The 20,937-nt window shown below is 49.4% G+C and overlaps 1 protein-coding gene across 11 annotated transcripts in view; it reads right to left on the bottom strand.

Annotated features, from left to right (window-relative positions):
* Nucleotides 1–20,937, bottom strand: part of LOC120404838 (sodium/hydrogen exchanger 10-like) — a 304,962-nt gene that overhangs the window by 101,818 nt on the left and 182,207 nt on the right. For all 11 annotated transcript variants that reach the window (XM_039537846.1, XM_039537852.1, XM_039537849.1 and 8 more), the window contains 2 exons: nt 13,559–13,747; nt 2,840–2,989 (listed from right to left, as the gene is read on the bottom strand). In XM_039537846.1, coding sequence (XP_039393780.1) covers nt 2,840–2,989; nt 13,559–13,747 — 339 coding nt within the window. The remainder of the gene's footprint in view (nt 1–2,839; nt 2,990–13,558; nt 13,748–20,937) is intronic.

Genomic DNA, 20,937 nt, shown 5'->3' with positions numbered 1-20,937 from the left:
AGAAGGATAGGATATGAATGGGCTAGAGTAACCGGACTGAACTATCTCGAGGACTCAGCAGTCCTGTGTAATTTGCTGACAGGCATGTTGGAAACTCTGGAGGCGGTGGCAAAATGGGCAAATAGGCTGTGGAATCAAGGAGTGGTCGTACAGACCCTGAACCAACCTTTTAAAATTGTTGTTTATTCCCAGATGGATGGGAAGTGGTTGCTTGAGCTTGATTTTGTCTGCGCTTAGGGGGTCTAGCGCGATTCCTATTTATGTGGTAAGGTTTGGGTTGATATCGTTGACCCCTGGGAAGAGATGGGTGAATGCCCAGGGTGCGCAGTGTCGCTCTAGAATCTTTCATTGTATGAAGTAGTTCATCAGGTGTGGGTTTGTTTTGTTTTTTTAAGAAAACAGTTTATGTTTATGAAAGGGGAGGTCCTCCACTTTGTTCTGCAAGTCTTTAGGGATGCCAGATGCAGAAAGCCATGAAGATCTGCGCATAACCACGGCCGGTGCAGTTGTACGGGCTGCTGTGTCTGTCGTGTCTAAAGAGGCTTGTAGGACTGTTCTGGAAATCAATTGGCACTCGCTCAAAATTGATTTAAAGCCCACTGTCCTGTCCTCTGGAATGTAAGAGGCGAATTCAAAAGTTTATTGTAGTTATCAAAGTCATGCCTGGCAAGGAGTGCAAGGTAGTTTGCGATCCAGAATTGTAGAGTGGAGGATGTGTGAACCTTGCGACACAAGACGTCAAGGCGTTTAAGGTTCATGTCTTGCGGGGTGGACTGATATTGTGGCTGTTTCGTTCTTTGTGCGACTGCATTGATAATGAAAGAGTTCAGTTGTGAAAAAAAAATAGGAAGTCAGCGTCCTTAGCAGGAACATAGTATCTATGTTCGGCTTTTCTGCAGGTTGGTAATAAAGAAGCTGGAGTTTGCAGAGAGCGTCAGCTGGTTCCAAGAGTGCCTCATTTATAGGGAGTGAAGTAGGGAAACTGAGGCTGGAGGCTGCGGACCCTTAGCCTGAGGTGGAAAAAGGCTCCAGTGGGGAAGGAGAAGGAGGTGCGAAGAACTCTGCTTGCTGTTGTAGATCAGGTTCGCGCTCAGTGAAGGTAGCCAGTTCAGGTGGTGGGACTGCCCTGTGTCATGTTAAGAAGCGAAAGTGAAAGTGTGAGCGGTGCAGTGGGTCGGTTGGAGGTGCCCTGCAGGGGGTCTGCTGTTGGTGCAGGGGCGGAAGGCAGGCTCGGTGCCGACGTCCTTCCTGGCACCGGGGCAGAGCACGCAGTCGGAGCCGTGGCTTTTTTTTTTTCCCCCTCTCTTCTTCTTCTTCCGCCCTGAGGCTTGCGGTGCTGACGGCTCTGTCGGCACCGGGGCAGAGCGCATAGCCGGCTCCGCGGCTATTTTTAGCGCTGAGGCTTGCGGTGCCGACGGCTTTGTTGGCACCGGGGCAGAGCTATAGCCGGCTCCGCGGCTATTTTTAGTCCTCAGGCTTGCTGTGCCGACGGCTTTGTCGGCACCGGGGCAGAGCGCATAGCCGGCTCCGCGGCTATTTTTAGTCCTTAGGCTTGCGGTGCCAACGTCCTTGTCGGCACCAGGGCAGAGCGCGGCCGGCTCCGCGGTTGTTTTTAGCGCTGAGGCGCTTGGTGCCGCGGAATCCTTCTGTGTTCAGGAGGTTGAATTTCCGCCTCTACGGTCTGTGGGAGCCATTGTTGAGGTGTGATCCGGGGCTGAGGCGCCTAGCTTTGGCGCTGTCAGCACAGAGGGTAGGGATCTCGCAGGAGACCCCTTACCCTTGTTAGAGTCTCTCCTATGAAACTGCTCTGCTTCTTGCCTCCGCTCCAGGGAGGGTGAAGCAACGCTCCCCACCGGTTTCGATCTGGCTGGGGAGGATGTGGGAGTGGGTTTAACTTTCCCCATCTCCGAAAGCGGCTGCGGGGATTTCTCCATGAGAAGCATTTTAAGCCGCAGGTCTCTGTCGTGCCGAGCCCTCGACTCGAGGCTCATACAGTAGAGGCACTTTGCGGGGATGTAGGCTTCCGCGAGGCACTTCACACAATGTGAGTGCCCATTCAACCTTGGTATGGAGTCGTGCCAGAAAACACACCTCTTGAATCCTGAAGCCCCTGGCATTGTAAATTAGAAATGGCAGGGGAGAGTGTCTCAGTGAGAGACAAGTCTGAAGTGATTTTTTTTTTAAACTAAGTAACTAACTATGTAACTATACTAAAGGAAGGGAAACAACTGGGAAGTAATTAATAATTATGTCTATGTTCTTTGTTACTGTTTCCTATAGATACCAGGGAAGAGAAGGCAGCATTGCTCCGAGTCCCGTCTTCAGCCGAGGACAGTTGAGAAGGAACTGAGGAGGGTGTGGGGCGCACGCACTCAGGAAGATTCCAACTAGACGGGAGATACCATCTGGGTGCATGCGCCCCAACCAGGCACTGCTACCAAAAATCTCCGATCGACAGCGCCGGGACGCACCGTCACCTAGAGTGGAGCACCCACAGGGACAGCACCTAGAGTGGAGCACCCACAGGGACAGCACTCGAAGAAGAACCCATGTTGTAGAAGGGCCAGGCTGCTGTGGGAATACTTAGAGGAGGTCTGGTTGACTAAGAATACTGGAAGTCTGCCAGATGCAGCAGCAGCTCCATCACCCTTTGACAAGGTGCAGTAATGTCATGTATCTGCTCTGCTAGAATTTGTTTTTAATCATTCTGACATCTTTATTTTATCTATTTTAACTTCCTGTTATCCATTTAAATCTAACTTTTTTAAAGAATATAAATTAAAATCTTAAAAGCACACATTTTAAACCATTTCCTATACTTTCTATTATTTTCCCTCACCTTAGAAATTGTCTCATAACCAGAAATCTGTTCAATTAAATATTTTGTATCTTCTTCACCTTGCACATATCCCTTAGCAATATCATATCTAACGGTTAGCTGTTTGTTTGTTTGTTTTTCCAATAAGTTTATCAGTCTTGGTATCACAAGCTGAAATAAATAATAATGAAATAAGTCACATCTGCAAACAAAATACATTATTTAATAAAAATGTCAACTTTTCTAATAGGAATTCTTATACAGATAAATACACTTCATTTGTATGTTTATATTTCATTTAACTTTGATTTATATAAATACTACAACAGAGTGTCTGTCCAGATCAGAGGTGGGCAAACTATGGCCAGCGGGTCCCTCCCCTCCTCTCCTGAAGCTTCAGCTCGCTGTGCTGCCAGCGCTCTGGGCGATGGGGCTGTGAGCTCCTGCTGCACAGCGCAGCAATGTGGCTGGCTCTGGCCGGGTGGCGTAGCTGCCAGTTCTGCTGCTCTGAGTGGCATGGTAAGTGAGCGGGGGGTTGGATAAGGGACAAGAGGTCCCAGGGGCAGTCAGGGGACAGGGAGCAGGGGACGGTAGGATGGGGCAGAGATTCTTGGGGGAGGGGGGCAGGGGCAGTCAGTGGACAGGGAATGGGAAGGGGGTTGGATAGGCGTGGGAGGGCCTGTCCGCGGGGTGGGGGTGTGGATAGGTGTCTGGGCAGTCAGGGGACAGGGAGCAGGGTAGGTTGGATAGGGGGTGGGGTCCCGGAAGGGCAATTAAGGGTGGGGGGGGTCCTGGGAGGGGGCAATCAGGGGACAAAGAGCAGGGGGGGGTTGCATGGGCCAGGGATTCTGAGGGGGACAGGAAGTGGAAGGGGGCAGAGAGGGGGCAGGGGCCAGGCTGTTTGGAGAGGCACAGCCTTCCCTACTTGGCCCTCCATACAGTTTCGGAACCCCAATATGGCCCTCAGGCCAAAAAGTTTGCCTACCCATGATCCAGATGCTCGATGTGCTCTTAAAATAACCTAGAAGTTCAGCAGTACAATTTAATATAACCTATGTTAGTTCTCCAGAAAAACAAGGTTGCCATTGTTTAGTGAAAAATCCTCTTTATGAAGTGTCTTGTAAATCTTGTACTTATTTTTTTATGCTGGGGTGGAGTAGGAGTAGAGAAAGGAAATAGTTTAGCCACTATAGTTACAGTGAATTCCAAGGAGGAAAACACCAACTAAATCAATTAAAGACTATCATTGCTGTGAGTAAAAGTTCTTTGATTGTTGCCTGCCAACTAAATAAACAGCTTCCTTCTTGAGCTTCCTGTTTTAGAATCAATAAGTGATTATTTGCTATGTTAGCAGCAATATTGGGGTAAAACCATCAAGTTAACTTCAGTCCGACTTAGTATAGCGCTCAGGCTGCGGAGCAGGTGGCTCAGACGCAGCAGGAGTCTTGTGCCTCTTCACCCTCGGGGAGAGGGATCGGTGCCGAGCGGGCGTCGGTGCCGGCGACGGCCGGTGCCAAGAGGCCTTGGTGGTACCGGCGCGATCCGGTGCCGAGGGAGCGCTTCTTGAAGACTGTCCAGCGCTCGGTGCCGAGGGCGGAGGAGTAAGAGCTGCCTCTATCAGGAGCTGCTTGAGACGAAAGTCCCGCTCCTTTTTTGTTCTCAGCTTAAAGGCCTTACAAATGCGGCACTTATCTGTTAGGTGAGATTCCCCGAGGACAGGAGTCGTGGGGATCTCCTGTTGGCATCGGCTTGTGGCAGGCCGAGCACGGTTTGAAACCCAGTGAACCGGGCATAGGCCCTGGTACCGGGTGCTCGAAAGGGGATAATCCCCGAACCTCTCTGAACTATATGCACTAACTATACTACAAACAAATAAAGTTAACTACAACTATATAAATCTGAACTATATACACAAGAATTAACGAGAGAACTACGAGTAGCTAGGGAAGTGGAGGTCAGCTAAGCCGCGCGCCACTGTTCCAACGACCGACACAGGCAGTAAGAGGGAACTGAGGGGCGTATGGGTCGGCAGGGGTATATATCCAGTGCCATAGCAGCGCCACTCCAGGGGGCGCCCAGCCACGCAGTAGCCAGGCTGTCAAGTGCAGTGCCACCAGGTTCGGATGCAGCAGATTGCTGTGGCTCTGGGATAGCAGATCTTGCCGAAGAGGTAGGTGCAGCATGGTGGTGGCCGAAAGACTCAGCAGCATGCTGAACTAGTGTTGATGAGGCCACGCTGGGACTATGAGGATGATCGTTGCTTCGTCTTGAGCAGGACTCTGTGGATTAATGGCACCAGCAGGAAGGCATACATCAGAGCTCCTGAACATAGAATCAGGAAGGCGTCTGACAGGGAGCCCTTGTCCCTGCCCTGCAGAGAATAGAACATGTGGCACTTTGTGTTCTGTCTGGATGCAAACAGGTCAACCTGGGGAGTCCCCCACCTATGGAAAATTAGGCTGACCACCTCCGGATGGAGTGACCATTAATGGTGAGACAAGAAGGTCCTGCTGAGGTGATCTGCCAGGACGGTCTTGGCTCCGGGCAGGTGGATAGCTACCAGATAAATGGCATACCGCATACAAGAATCCCAGAGGCTGAGCACTTTGTAACAAAGGGCTGAAGACCTGGCACCACCCTGCCTGTTGATGTAATATATCACAGTGGTATTTTCTGTGAGGACCTGCACCACCTTGCCTTTCAGGTGGGGCAAGAAGGCCTGGCAGGCGAGGCAAACTGCTTTGAGCTCCCTGACATTGATATGACGGACAAGATAATTGTGTAGCCAGTGGCCCTGGGTGCTGAGCTCACACCCAGATGGGCTCCCCAACCCAGATCTGACACATCCAAGACCAGGATGATCGACGGAGACCAGATTGCAAAGAGGACTCCCTGCAGCACTGACCTGGGACCTTGTCACCAATCCAGAGACAGGGGGACATGGTTCAACACTGTGACCACATGGTCCAGGGTGTGCCTGCTGGGGGTGTAGACCAAGGCTAGCTACACTTGCCGAGGCCACAGATGAAGATAGGCATAGCTAACCACATGTGTACGTGGTCATGTGGCCCATCATTCGCAGGCACATGTGGGCCAGGGTGAGTGGATGGATCTTTATAGGAGGGATTAAGCTTGACATGGCCTGAAAATGTGCTTCTGGAAGGAAGGCCCTGGCCCACGTGAGTCTGATAAACTCAATCCTTTGAAATGGTGTTAACATGGACTTTTCTGTGTTTATTAATAGACCCGGGTTGCTGCAGGTGGACTGCCTCTTGTGCACCTTCCCCGTAGACCTGCCCTTGATGAGCCACTCATTGAGATACAGGAAGATTGGGACCCCTCAGCGCCATGCATTTCGTGAACACCCTAGGGGCCAAAGACAGGCCACAGGGTAGCAACGTGAAATGGAAGTAGCACTCAACCACTATGAAATGCAGGAAATGCCTGTGCCACAGAAATATGGAGACATGAAAGCAAGCGTCCTTTAAGTCGAGAGTGGTGTACCAGTCCCCCAGATCCAGGGATGGGATGATGGAGACCATGCAGAACTTGAACTTCTTGAGAGACTTGTTGAGGCCACCCAGGTCCAGAATGGGTCTGAGATCCCGCCTTTGCCTTTGGGATTAGGAAGTTGTGGGAGTAGAATCCTCTTCCTTCCATATCTTGAGGAACCTCCTCCACAGCCCCCAAGACCAGGAGATTTTTGACCTCCTGAATGAGAAGTTGCTTGTGAGAAGGGTCCCTGAAGAGGGATGGGGAAGGTGGAGGGGGCAGAGGGAGGGGTTGCCGAAACTTGCAGGGTATATCCCCGAGTTACTGTGTCCAGGAACCAATGGTCTGATGTAATCCGTGACCAGGCCGAGAGGTAGGGAAAAAGGCAGCTGAGGAAAAGGAGGGAAGGATCCAGGCAGTTGGCTGGTGCATGGCTCCCGAGCACACCCCCAAAATGAGCACTTCTGGCTCCCTCGGTGCTTCACCGGGCCAGGCTGCGCAGCAGATCGGGACGACAAAGGGTGACGGTGACTAAACCTTACATCCCTTTTCCTTGCAGGTGCCTGCCAAGGCTGCCTCTGTTGAGGTGCGGAGGAGGGCAGAATGGCTGTCTCAACGCCTGAGGAATATGCATCCTCTGAGAGCAGAGAGTCGCCCTCATGTCTTTCAGGCTGTGCAGACAAGCATCCATTTTGTTGGAAAAAAGGCTGACACTGTCAAACGGGAGGTCCTGAATAGAGGCCTGCATTTCCTGGGACTGGTCTGTGGTCTGGAGCCAGGAACTTCGCTGCATGACCACTGCCGAGGCAACCACTAGAGCAGCTGAATTGGCTGCGTCCCAGGCCATTTGGAGGGAGCACCAAGCTGCCGGAGTACGCTCCTCCACCAGAGTTGTGAACTCCTGGGCCATCTCCTAGGTCATGGAGTCCTTGAATTTGAGGAGAGAGTCCCACAAGTTAAAGTTATAGCAACCCAAGATGAAGAATGATGCCAGGGAGATAGTCTATGGCTGGGCAAGTCCCGGCGCAAGGATGGGGATCTGGAGTACGGAGCCGATGACTTGTAGCAGCAAGCCGGAGCCCTGGGCCAACACAGAGACCAAGAATGTGGTGACCGAGGGCTCTGTCTTGGCTCCAGAGACCGGTGGTGCTCACTTGATTTGTGCAAGTCCTTGCCCATTCGGGGAGCCATAGCCAGATCCATATCTCCACATGGTGCCATCTGCACTAGGGGCGCTCTCTGCTCTCTCGGTGCCAGAAGCTGGGAGAGTGTCAACTGCGCCATCAGCTTGGGCCCTTTACTGTTCCCTGGAGTCGGTGATGGGCCCTTTTGTGGGGAGGAGCTCCCTGGGGCTGAGCCCTTTTGCAGGTCTGGAGTGGGCGTAAGGCCCGAACAAGGTCCTTTGCCCAGAGCCCCCTGGTTGGGCTTGCTTGGTGCCATCTTCTTAGGTTTCTTCTTCAGCACTAGCAAGGGGCATTGGTGCCAGGAGGAACCTGGTGCTGGGTGTGCGTTCCACACCAAAGTAAAAGCGCTAGGTACCACATTGGGCCACTCTGGCTCCAAAGCTGGCCTCAGGGCAGCCTGCATCAGGAGGGCCCTGAGATGTATGTTGTGCTCCCTCTGAGTCTGAGGATCAACAGTTTTACGGATGTGACAGCGCTTCTTTATGTGAGATTCCCTGAGACAGCTTAGACAACTATTGTGTGGGTCACTAACAGGCATAGGCCTGTTACACACAGAGCACGGCTTAAAATCCAGGGACCAGGGCATGCCCCACCTGGGGCAATGTCCCCACTGGGACACTATCTAACACAGGGGTCAGCAACCTTTCAGAAGTGGTGTGCCAAGCCTTCATTTATACACTCTAATTTAAGGCTTCACGTGCCAGTAATACATTTTAACGTTTTTTAGAAGGTCTCTAAAAGTCTATAATATATAACCAAACTACTGTTATGTAAAGTAAACAAGGTTTTCAAAATGTTTCAGAAGCTTTATTTAAAATTAAATTAAAATGCAGATCTTATCAGTTTAGTGTGATCCTTGCCCTTGCTTTTCCTTGCTGAGTTTTCCAATGTCTGGCATGTATTTGGATACTTTAAGCTGCACATAGGCTTCTGAGGGACAGAGAACAGATTTCATGTGTGAAAATACCTGTTCACACAGGTATGTGGATCCAAATGCTGAAAGCATTGCAAATGCAATTTTCTTCAAACAGTTAAATTTCACTGGCAGGGACATCCAGCAGGTCAGAATAGAGGCCCCATGATCTCTCTCGGTAGCTTCAAGTGCGCTCTGCAGATCCACAAACTTTGATGTCTACAATTCTGAGCTTTTTAACTGAATGAGCTGCATTTCGAAATCTTCAACACCCATCCACTGAAATACAGACAAATCCAAATCATTTTCATTGAACTTTTCAGGTTTAATTGGGCCAAATTGCTGTAAATCTTGAAATCTGTCAGAAAATTCTGATTCCAGTTCTTGCATGTACTTTCCAATCTCATCGACATTGACAGTGCAACGTGTCGATAGCTCTTTTATGAGTTGGAAGTAGCAGAAAGTAGAAGTTTGAATATCCCTGGAAAAAACTGCTGGTTTCACAACAAATACTTTCCAGGTTTCATAAAGATCCAGAACTGTTTGCCCTGCACCCTGGAGACAGACGTTGAGTTTGTTTAGGCGAGCAGTGATATCAGTTAGAAACATGAGCTTACACAGCCATTTGGCATCATCCAGTTCAGGGTAGTTTTGTTCTTTTTTCCGATTAAAAAGGCCTTGATTGCATCAAAACCGTTTACAAAGCGCACCAAAACCTTGCCATGACTTAGCCACCGAATGTTGTTGTGAAGTGGGATGTCATTATAAGCACTGTCCATCTCTTCTAGCAGTGCTTGAAATTGTGAGTCGAAGCAGGTTGAGCAACAAGGAAATTCACAATTCGCACAACTGTATTCATCACATTATTAAGCTCTGAATTAGAAATTTTAGCACACAGGTTTTCTTGATGGATGATACAGTGAAATTTGACTGTTAGATGGCCAATTTGATCTTCACGTAACTTTACAAATCCCTTCTGTTTTCCAACCATGGCAGGAGCACCATCTGTTGTCACACAAAATATTTTTCTGATGTCAACTCCTCGTTCTTCAAAATGGTTTACAAAACTTTCCAGTGTATCTTCCCCCTTTGTTGTGCCATGCAGGGGTTTGAGGCAACAGTTTCTCTTGGATTTCATCAGAAGCACAGTATCTTGCAACAACTGCCAAATGTGGAATGTCATTTATATCCACGCTCTCATAAACTGCAACACTAAATGTTGTGTCTTTCAATGCAGTTGTCTGCTTTTCCTTAATGTTTTCTGCCATTTCACTTATGCATCTCTCAATTGTTCTGGCAGAGATGGGCAGTTCTTTTATACTAGATATGATGGTATCTTTATTTGGCAAATCATTGAACAAAATCTCCGAACTGCTGAGAAAAACTTCTTTTATATATTCCCCATCTGTAAATGGCTTTCTGTTTCTTTGCAATGCACTGTGCAATCTTGTAACTTCCTTCTGTAGCTTGATTTTTAGTACACTTAAGCTTTTAAAAACACTGCTTTGCTTCTCAGAGGCTGCTCCTGCCTTTTTTGATTGATTCAGTCTTGTCTGCTTCGTCAAGAAAGGTTTTCTTGTGCTTCATTTCAAAATGTCGAACACTTGATGTGTGACAAACACCACTTTCATAACAGAAAGCACAAATAGCACGGTCCTTCTTTTCAATAAATCCAAATGCGTCTGTCCAAGCAGGCTGAAATGATCGGACAAGGCTAGGAGCAGAGCCGAGGGTGGCCTGCTGGGACTCCAGGCTGGAGATCCAGACCCCGGCTGGCAGGAAGTCAACGGCTGGAACCCCAGATCGGCAGCTGAGGTGAGTGGAGCTAGCAGTGGGTAGGGCTCAGCCCGCCCCAGCTCTGGGGTTTTGGCCCCTGGCTCCTGCCAGCTGGGGTCTCAGCCCACTGCCAGCCTGGGGTTCCTTCACCCAGGCTGGCAGTGGGTTCTGAGTGGGACCGGTGGTGGGACCCCGGCTGGCAAGGGGCCAGCAGCAGGAACCCCAGAGTGGCAGCAGGCTGGGTGACTCAGCCCATGCCACGTGGCATCAAAAATCAGCTTTCATGCCACCTTTGGCACTTGTGTTGTAGGTTGTCAACCCCTGATCTAACACTTAACAGCTACTTAACAACTAACTAACAATGGTTAAACTATTTACAGCTAGAAGCACAAGGCTGAGATAGAAAAAAAATACAGCTGGCCACTTGCGAAGCAAGGAACAAAGGCGTTCTGACTGACCACTGCAGGTGATAAGAAGGAATTTAGAGGGCATAGGGCCCGCTGTGCCTGAAATACCACGGCTTGAGCGCGGCACCCCAGAGGGCTCCACAGCCAGCCCTATGGATACTGCTAAGGCAAAAGTCTCTGACGTCCACGTATGTAGGCACACACACACACCTAGAATGAACTAAAATGGAATCGACATGGAGCAAGCATTCGAAGAAGAATTTTTGTGGACATCTGTGTTGAAACCAGAAATAATTTGCTGATTGGTCATGTTTCCCAGGTAATAACACCTTCATTGATGCAAATAGCACTCCCACAGCACCAAGAGCACCAATTTGCTGCGGCAGGGCAGCACGGCCTCACACTGGAGATGATACACAAGTTTCCAAAGAACAGGCAAAATGTGCTTAAAAGACTGACATGTATAAGGCAACATGCACTGCTGCCACCTGAACGATCACTTTATACAAATTTAAAAACAAAAAATTATATTGTCTTAGTAGAAAGGATGTTGAGACTATCAGATACATAAACTCCTGTCTCCAAATAATAGGTCTGAATACAAAGGATGATCCATCAAGATTCCCATTCAGCCCCTTCTCCAGATGCAACAAAACAATCCAGATGACTTGAAAAACCATGGCCCCATCCTGGTTGCAAATAAGTCTGCTCACTTTAGATCCAACTTGTGGAGCAGAGTTACCCAAGTGAATCACGTGATCAGGAAAATTTGTTCAGGTGGGAAAACCAGAAATCTCTTGCAGCTACAACTCTGGGCATGATAGTAGTTCAGGTAATACATTGCAGCTGACACACCTATGAGCACTTGCACTATATGGGTACGTCTACACTTACCTGCCGGTTCGACACGGAGAGTTCGACTTTTTGGAGTTCGAACTATCGCGTCTGATGTAGACGCGATAGTTCGAACTCCGGAAGCGCCGCGGTCGACTCCGGTACTCCACCTCGGCAGAAGGAGTTGGCGGAGTCGACGGGGGAGCCGCGGAGTTCGACCCCGCCGCGTCTGGACGGGTGAGTAGGTCGAACTAGGGTACTTCGAATTCAGCTACGCTATTCACATAGCTGAATTTGCGTACCCTAATTCGAACCCCCTTCTTAGTGTAGACCAGGCCTATGACTCCTGATTATAAGGCTAGCTAAATATGTTGGACTTATAACAAATTTACATGTTATCTAGCTTCAAGGCAAAATAATTCCCTATAATGATGGTGATCAGGGGCTGAATAAAGTGAACCCCTGTCAAGGATGATTCCCCACTCTGGCACTTCGAGTACAGGAGGTGGGGGCCTGCAAGGATTCTAAAAATTAATACTGCCATTCCAGGCTTGTATTAAACTCCCAAGGTTACAGCTTTTCTCTGACCTTGGATGGGTAGATGCTGCTACCACCCAAGTGCAAAAAACCCCTTTTAGAACCTAGGAAGGCACACTTGGGAATTCTTTCCTGTGGGTACCCTCAAGCCCTTCCACTGCCCCCCGCCGTGGAAGAGTTGAGAAAGAAAACAAAGGAAATCAGCTGTTGCCACCAGCTAATTAAACATCATATGGACAAATCTCTTAGGGACACAAAAATTCAATCCTGTTCTTAAAAAAGGTAAATTTTATTAAAAACAAAAAGAAAGAAAATACATCTGGAACTTAGGCTTTTTGCTAGGTTTTAAAAAACACATTTACAAGGATTAAGCATCAAGATAGCTTCTTGGAGTCCAGCTTAAAGGTTACAAGAAAAGCAAAAGCATTTGGGGTTAGCATAGAGGAGTCCACAAGCCATATTGAAATAAATGAGATAAACCTAATCGCGTCTTCCTAGACATTTCCTGATCTACTTACATATCTGGGATTTCAAATGAGTAGTTTCTAGGTATGATTTGATCATTTTTCATACCTAGCGCAAGCTCTTACAGCATAGTTCCAGCCCTGTCCCTGCTCTCTGGGAGAACAACACTGAAGACAAAGGGGAATTTTTTTCCCAATTTTAAGAAGTTCTAGCCTTCCTATTGGCTCTTTTAGTCAGGTACCTACTTCCTTCCTTTTACCTATGGACTTTTTAACCCTTTACATGTAGAGCAAGTAGAGAACAGCTACTAACAGGGATTTTATAGCTAACTGGCTGGCTGGGTATCCATAAAAGAGCAATCCCCCACTTCATTTATCACAACCCCTCTTAGGATTTTAGATGGGGAAAGTACACCACAATGTTGTTGTTTTTTTCTTTCATCCCAGTTCCAGCAGTCACAATAAGAGTCCTGAACAGAGGCTGAGCTTGTGAGCATATGAAGCATATGTATTGAAGCTACACTTTCTGACATGTTTAACCATGGTGGCTGAAAGCAACAGAAACTAGAAAAGTACTTTAATTCTATGCATTAATAGACTTAGTAGTGGGGGGAAAGGATGAAGAAAACCTTCCTCATAAATTAGAATTTAAAAAACAAAACACAAGAAGAAGAAGGTCTGGCCAGCAACCCTCAGATTGTCTGATTTTTCTTAAATAGCAGAATAAACAGGATTTGAGAGGAAAAGGTAGGTTGTGCACCCCTAACCCTCAATGTAGACTGTTATGACCCTCTCCTAAAGTACAGTGCATTCAATTGTTCCACAGATCATGTGATATACCATGCAAAATTTAAGAGTAGATGTGGGGAGGCAGTTTTATGAGAAAGAAACATGGTTTTATCTTAGCTCTATAAGCATTCCACATACTCCTATGCTCTCAGTGCAGCATGCTGTGAGATATCACCAGCAAAGCACATAAGGGGATGTCACATCAAGGAGGAGCCACACAGATTTAAAACAATAACATTTAAGAATTTGGTTTACATTTTATTTTACTGAACCTAAAAATAAAACACAAAGCTGCATGCTTTTATAGTTCCTTGTTAAAAGTTATAAAAAAATTTTATCTTTACCTTCAAAAGACGCAGAACTCTAATAAGGCGAATGATTCGGAATACCCTGATAGTCTTAATCATATGATATGTTGGGTGAAGTGGCTTAAAGATATTAATAATCATGATATCTATGAGTCCAACTATTATGATTACTAGTTCAAACTGATTCCAATGATGAAAGATGTAAGCCTTCCCCATGGCTAAAGCCTGTTATTAAAAAGAAACAAAGTATTTATTTAGATTCATTACATCATTTACATTATAAAACAAGAGAATATATTAAGCTTTTACTCAAATCTGAAAACAATTATAATGCATCTTTTAACACTACCCAGGCTTGACAAATCCACTCATCCATCTATTAACAGTGCATAAAATTCCCCATAGGTCTTACCAACCAATTTATGCAGAATTAAAACCTTTAACTAAAAAACAAACAACATATTTCTAGCCCTTCTGGTCTCAAAGGTAACCTTTGAAGTATTACCTTTCTGCAACTGCAGGGAGGCAGATTGAAACAGATATGTAAACGCTTTAAGACTTAAATTCTGGCTCCAGAACACAGCAGGAGCAGCTGAGTTATTCATGGGCCAGTCACTTCAGAGATGAATATTGGGGGGAAGAAATCCTTCCCCCTACCTAGGACACTATCTCTTTCTAGCACAATGAATATTTATATAAATAATTAAAGTGGAACAGCTCCAATAGGAAAGAGTGACAGACTGACTGTATCCCACAGGATAAGGCATTCACTCAGGATGTGGGAGATCTGCATTCACATCCCTCCTCCAAATCAGGCAGAACAAGGACTTGAATTTGGTTCTGCCATGTCTCCTGCACCCTAGAGTGGCGCCATAGCCAAAGGACTATTGGTTATTCTGGGGTATCTTTCTCTGATTTTTTTGTGAAAAATATCATCATCCTGATGTGGAAGGGAAATTTTTCAAAATCTCAAATTTTTTCATGGAAATAGGAAAGCTGTTTCCCACTTAGCTCTACTTTCAAGACATGATTAGAAGGTCAGAAAAAATCTCAAGACTTTCCAATTCCATTTTTTCAACGGATAATTATTTTATTGAAAATATGAAGTTTATTCCCTTGTAACTGGAGTTCTTCAAGATGGACTCTACACATTCCCACTCTTGGGATATGTCAATGGTACAGCTCTGACATTGGAACGTTTAATCATAGCAGTGCCTATTTGAGCTGTCTTGCACGAGTTCCTGGTCTCCCCCACTCTCAGTGTCGCTAAATATTCTGAGGGCAACGCTATCAAAAAGAGGGCTTTGGTGACCCCAGTCACCAGTGGTGGCATCTGTCCATTGGGAGCCTCTTGTAAAACTCAATTTTGGTACCCTACTTGTGTGGAGAGTGCCATTTTGCTCTACAGTATGGTGTCCTCCACACAGCATGACCTCCCATGCACTGTACATAGAGCAAAATGGCATCCTCAACACAGGTAGGGGCTTCAGATCCTTCTGTACTGAAGGATTTGATACCACTCCAGGAGTGGAGGGCAGTGCCTTATGAAGAGTTTTAGATTGTTTTTGCCCTCCAAGACGTTGTAGGCTGATACAGTCTGATTTTACTTACAGATCGTTTAATGGATTCGAATCCAGAGAGTTTACTGCCAGGGCCTCCTGGGGCAGTGAGGCTTGGAGTTTGCTTAAGTATTCATTATAAAATCTTGGGGTGAAGGTGCTGCAGATTAGGAAGGCGAGGGATTAGGTGAGGAAAAATGCCCTTCTCCCAGGCAAGCCTCCTCTAAGATTTAAAATGGAGAATACAGCAGGACAACAGGCCTATATTTTGAATCCTGGCCTTTTCCCCTTTGGATCTACACCACAGGATCCAAGTGCCAATACTATTGCCCAGGAACCCCAAAACTAATAGAAAACAAACAATAACTCTTAAAAAATAAAAACAAATAAAGAAAACCAGCCACAGTGGGAAGGAACTGATGTGTCTTAAGTGCCACACCCCTTCTATAACCTGGTTCTGAGAATGCTCAAGAACAACATGGGGCATGAGAAAAACTGGTTACCCACCTTTCGTAACTGTTGTTCAAGATGTGCTGCTCATGTCAATTCCAATCTAGGTATGCACACGCCCACGTGCGCAGCCGTCTGAGATTTTGTTCTTAGCAATACCAGTAGGGCTGGCTTGGCGCCCTCTGGAGCTCCGCGCTCATGCTGCGGTATATCAGGCACTGCCGGCCCTACGCTCTCTCAGTACCATCTTGCCAACAACTCTGACAGAGGGGCAGGAGGGCAGGTAATGGAATGGACATCTCCAAGAGCAACAGTTATGAAAGGCGGGTAACTGTTTTTCTTCTTCGAGTACTTGCTCATGTCAATTCCATTCTAGGTGACTCACAAGCACAATCAGCAGATGTGGACTCAGAGTTCAGAGTCTTGCTGCTTGCAGCACTGCTCTGCCAAAGCCAGTATTATCTCAAGTCTGCTGGATCAGTGTGTAGTGCAACGCGAATGTGTAGCTGGATGACCAGGTGGCACCCCAACAGATCTCTTGGATCAGCACATGCGCCAGGAAGGCTGCTGCTGATGCCTGCGCCCTAGTCAAATGAGCTGTCACGATATCCAGCAGGAGCACCTTTGCCAGCTCATAGCAGTAGCAGTCGCAGGCCGTGGTCCAAGATGAGATTCTCTGGGCTGACACTGGGCAACCTTTCATCCTGTCAGTGACAGCAATGAACAACTGCATTGACTTATGGAACTGCTTTGTTCTATCAATGTAGAAGGCCAGCACCTGTCTGACAGCCAGGGTATGCAGCTTGCATTCCTCATCCATTGTATTAGGTTTTGGACAAAGGACTGGTAAGTAAATGTCTTGACCAGTGTGGAACTGGGAGACGACCTTGGGCAGAAAAGCCGGGTATGGACACAGATGGACCTTGTCCTTATAGAAGAGTGTACAAGGCGACTCGGACATGAGCGCCCTGATCTCAGACACCCTACAGGCCAAAGTTATAGCAACCAAGAAGGAGACCTTCCAGGAGAGAAGCAGGAGGGGGCAGGAAGCCAAGGGTTCAAAGGGGGGGGACCCATGAGCCTCAACAGCACAAGATTCAGGTCCCAAGGGGGGACAGGGTCCTGGAGATGTGGGTTAAGGTGCTCCAAACTTTTCAGGAACTGCACTGTCATGAGATGGGCGAAGACCAATCGGCCTTGAAATGGAGGGTGGAATGCTGAAATGGCTGACTGGTATACCTTGATCGAAGATAGCGACATGCCCTGGAGCTTAAGATGCAGTAAATAGTCCAGGATGTCCTTCAGCGAGGCCTCTTCCACACAAATGTATCGGTCTGAGGCCCAACACATGAACCACTTTCACTTTGCCACATAGATAGCCCTGGTGGAAGGTTTCCTGCTGCCCAGCAGTACCTGTTGGACACCAGCGGAGCACTCCCGTTCATCCATATTTAGCCACACAGCAGCCAAGCTGTCAAGTGCAGTGATGCCAGGTTCTGGCGCAGTAGATTACCGTGGTTCTGGGACAGCAGATCCATCCAGAGAGGTAGCTGCAATGGAGTGACTGCTGAAAGATTCAGCAGCATGCCAAACCAGTGTCGACAAGGCCACGCTGGGCAGTGTTCCCTCTAATTTTTCCTTCACATGTGCAGAATGAATTTTGTTATGTGAACCAATATGGAGTGATGTGTGATACATCACCTTCATATTGGTGCACATAAGAAAATGTATGTGGTGAGGGTGGGGCCAAGGGGTTCGGAGTGTGGGAGGGGGCTCAGGGCTGGGGCAGAGGGTCCAGGGGTTTGGTGGCTCTGGCTGGGGGTGAGTGCTCTTGGGTGGGGTCAGGGATGAGGCGCTCAGGGCTGGGGCAGAGGGTTGGGGTGCATAGGGTGAAGGTTCTAGCAGTGGGTGTGTGCTCTGGGGGGGGGGGGCTGGGAATGAGAGGTTTGGTGTGCAGAAGGGTGCTCTGGGGCTACAGCAGGAAGAGAGGACTCCCCTAAGCTGCAGCAGGACTTGGGCTGGTGGGGAGAGGTGCCTCTCCCCACTGCAGCAGTTCCAGGGCTGGGGCCGCGGGATAGGCACCCCAGCCATGGCAGGTCCAGGCCGGGGCTAGGTTTGGGCCGCCCCTCCCCTGGCCGCAGCAGGTCTGGGGCTGAGTTGGGGCTGGGGGAGGGGCACCCTATAGGCACCAACTCCATGGGTGCTCCAGGGCTGGAGCACTCACAGAGAAAAATTAGCAGCTGCTGCTCAGTAGCATGTACCTGCAGCCAAGTTCCTCCTGCCCCTCACCTGCTGGTGGCCCCGCTGACCAGCTCCTCCCAGTGCCTCCTACCCACCGCAAATAGCTGTTTTGTGGCACGTAGGAAGCTACAGGAGGGAGGGGGAGGAGCAGGGACAGGGTGCACTTGGGACAGGAGGCAGGGAGGGGACATGGGGGAAGGGGGTGAGTGGGGGCAGGGCCTGGGGCAGAAGGGGGGGTTGAGCACCCCCCGACTATGGGGGAAGTTGGTGCCTATGGCGTGCTCCTCCCCCGGCAGGATGGCTGAGCAGGTTCCACAAGTGACTGTGTGGTGCTAAATAGCCTGCTGTCCAGCCGCATGGCTTACAGGAAATTTAGATGCTGGGGCTATGAGGATAACTGATGCATTGTCTTGCTTCACCTTTAGCAGGACCTTGTGGATCAACAGAATCAGTGGGAAGGCGTACATCAGCGCTCCCAACCATGGAACCAGGAAGGCATCTGACAAGGAGCCCTTGTCCCTGCCCTGCAGAGATCAGAATACATGACACTTTCTGTTCTGCCTGGAAGCAAACAGGTGCACCTGGGGAGTCCCCCACCTGCAGAAGATTAGGCTAACCACCTCGGGATGAAATGACCATTTGTAGCAAGACAAAAAGTTCCTGCTGAGGTGATCTGCCAGGACATTCCTGGTTCCGGGCAAGTGGGCGGCTACCAGATGAATGTCATGCCACATACAAAAGCCCCAGAGGCTGAGCATCTCCCAACAAAGGGCCAAAGACCTGGTGCTTCTCTGCCTGTTGATGTAATACATTGCGGCTGTATTGTCCATCAGGACCCAAACCACCCTGCCCTTCAGGTGGGGCAAGAACGCCAGGCAGGCCAGGTGAACTGCTCTGAGCTCCCTGACATTGATATGAAGGGCCAAATGGTTGTGCAGCCAGCGGCCCTGCGTGTTGAGCTTGCCCAGATGAACTGGAAGTGGCACCCAGCTACTATGAAATGCAGGAAATGCCTGTGCCCTGGGAATATGGAGACATGAAAGTAAGCGTCCTTTAAGTCAAGATCGGCATACCAGTCCCCCGGATCCAGGGAAGGAATGATAGAGACCAGGGAGATCATGCTGAATTTCAACTTCTTGAGAGACTTGTTGAGGCCACGCAAGTCCAGGATGGGTCTGAGGCCCCCTTTTGCCTTTGGGATTAGGAAGTAGCAGGAGTAGAATCCTCTTCCATGTCCCGAGGAAACTCCTCCACAGCCCCCAAGCCCAGGAGCTTCTCGACCTCCTGAATGAAGAGTTGCTCATGAGAAGGGTCCCTGAAGAGGGACGGGAAAGTGGGGTGGGGGCAGGATGGAGGGGCAGCCTAGTGTTGCAGGGTATAGCCCCAAGCTACTATGTCCAGGACCCAGTGGTCTGCCGTAAGCCGCAACCAGGCTGAGCAGTAGAGAGAGGGGTGGTTGAGGAAAAGGTGGGTAGGATCCGGTTGACTGACAGGGGCATCTCTCTCAGGTGCACCCTCAAAATGATCACTTCAGGCTCCCTGGGTGTTTGGCAGGTCCGGACTAGGCTGGCGAGTGGGAGGAAAAAGGGTGATGATGACTAAAACCAGCATCCCTTCTCCTTGTAGATCACTGATGGGATCTTGCCAGGGTCTTGGCAACAGTGGTGGCTGAAAGGGCTTCCTGGCTGATTGCGGCATGTTCATGCCCAATGAGTGAAGGGTAGCCCCAGTGTCTTTCAACTCATGCAGCCTGGCATCTGTTTGATTGGAGAACAGACCAACTCTGTCGAAAGGGAACTTCTGAAACGGGGCCTGCATCTCCTGGTAGATGTCTGCTGTTTGGAGCCAGGAGCTGCATCACATGACCACCACTGATGTGACCCATGCCATCTGCAGGGAACATCTGGCCGCCACAGTACCCTCCTCTATTAGGGTGCTAAACTCTTGGGCTAGACCTTGAGGGAGGGATTCCTGGAACTTCTTAAGATTGTCACAGAGATTAAAATTCTACCGGCTCAGCAGGGCCTGATGGTTCACCATCCGGAATTGCAGGTTGGCGATCAAATAATTTTTTCTCCCAAATAAATTGAGTTTTTCAGCCTCTTTGCTTTTGGGAGTTGAGACGGTGGAAACCTGCTTGTCCTCGTTGGCTGCAGACACAACCAGCGAGTCCAGGGTGGGTGGGTATAAAGGTATTCAAAATCTTTGGCTGTCACAAAGTACTTTTTCTCAGCCCATTTTGAGGTGGGAGGGATGGAGGAGGGGCTCTGCCACAGGGTCCTGGCTATCTTGGCAGGGTGACCTGGATGGGCATAGAAACCAAGAGGACATTGAAGATGGTGTCTTCCCTGCTCTGCCATCTCCTGCACCTGAAGCCCAAAGTTGTCGGCCATGCGCCGGAAAAGGGCTTGAGGCTCCCTAAAGCCATCTGTCAAGCTAGCTTTGGAAGGTCCTGCGACTGCCTCATCCAGGAATGACGAGGAAGACTGGACCACTGGTGGAGGTACTGGAGTCTCAACCACTGGCGGAGAAGGAGGCTTAGGGGCAGGGGCGGCTCTAGAAAGTAGGCTGCCCCAAGCAGCGCGGTGCGCTGCGCCGCCCTTCCCCGGTCCCGCGGCGGGTCCCCTCTTCCCGTGGCTCCGGTTGAGCTCCCGCCGGCGGGATGCTCAACCGGAGCCGCGGGAAGAGGGGACCCGCCGCAGTCATGCCTGCGGCAGGTCCGCTCATCCCGGGCTCCGGTGGACCTGCCGCAGGCATGCCTGCGGCAGGTCCACCGGAGCCAAATGCCGCCCCCCCGGGGAAGGGCCGCCCCACGCGCCTGCTTGGCGCGCTGGGGTCTAGAGCCGCCCCTGCTTAGGGGTGGGCACAGGTTCCTCCGCGCTGACCTCAGAATAGGCTTTCGGTACCGGGCCCGGCACCGGTCGAGCCACCAACCGATGCTCTGATTCAGCCACCGAGGAGTACTGTGAAAGGGGCATCATCATCACTGGTATGCCCCACGTGCTCCAATACAGCCACTGCGTTGGCCACTGGCCGTGCTGCCAGGACGCAGTGTGTGAAGTAAAGGGGGAGGAGGTGCGGGGGGAGAAGAGGCGGGTCAAGGGAAAGGGGTGGAGTGGGTAGGCTGAGGATTGAGCTCCCCCGCTCCGGTGCTTGCAGAGTAGG

The sequence above is a fragment of the Mauremys reevesii genome, linkage group 4 (assembly GCF_016161935.1).
Source record: "Mauremys reevesii isolate NIE-2019 linkage group 4, ASM1616193v1, whole genome shotgun sequence".
Taxonomy (NCBI): domain Eukaryota; kingdom Metazoa; phylum Chordata; order Testudines; family Geoemydidae; genus Mauremys; species Mauremys reevesii.
This window is presented reverse-complemented; position numbering and strand designations above follow the sequence as displayed.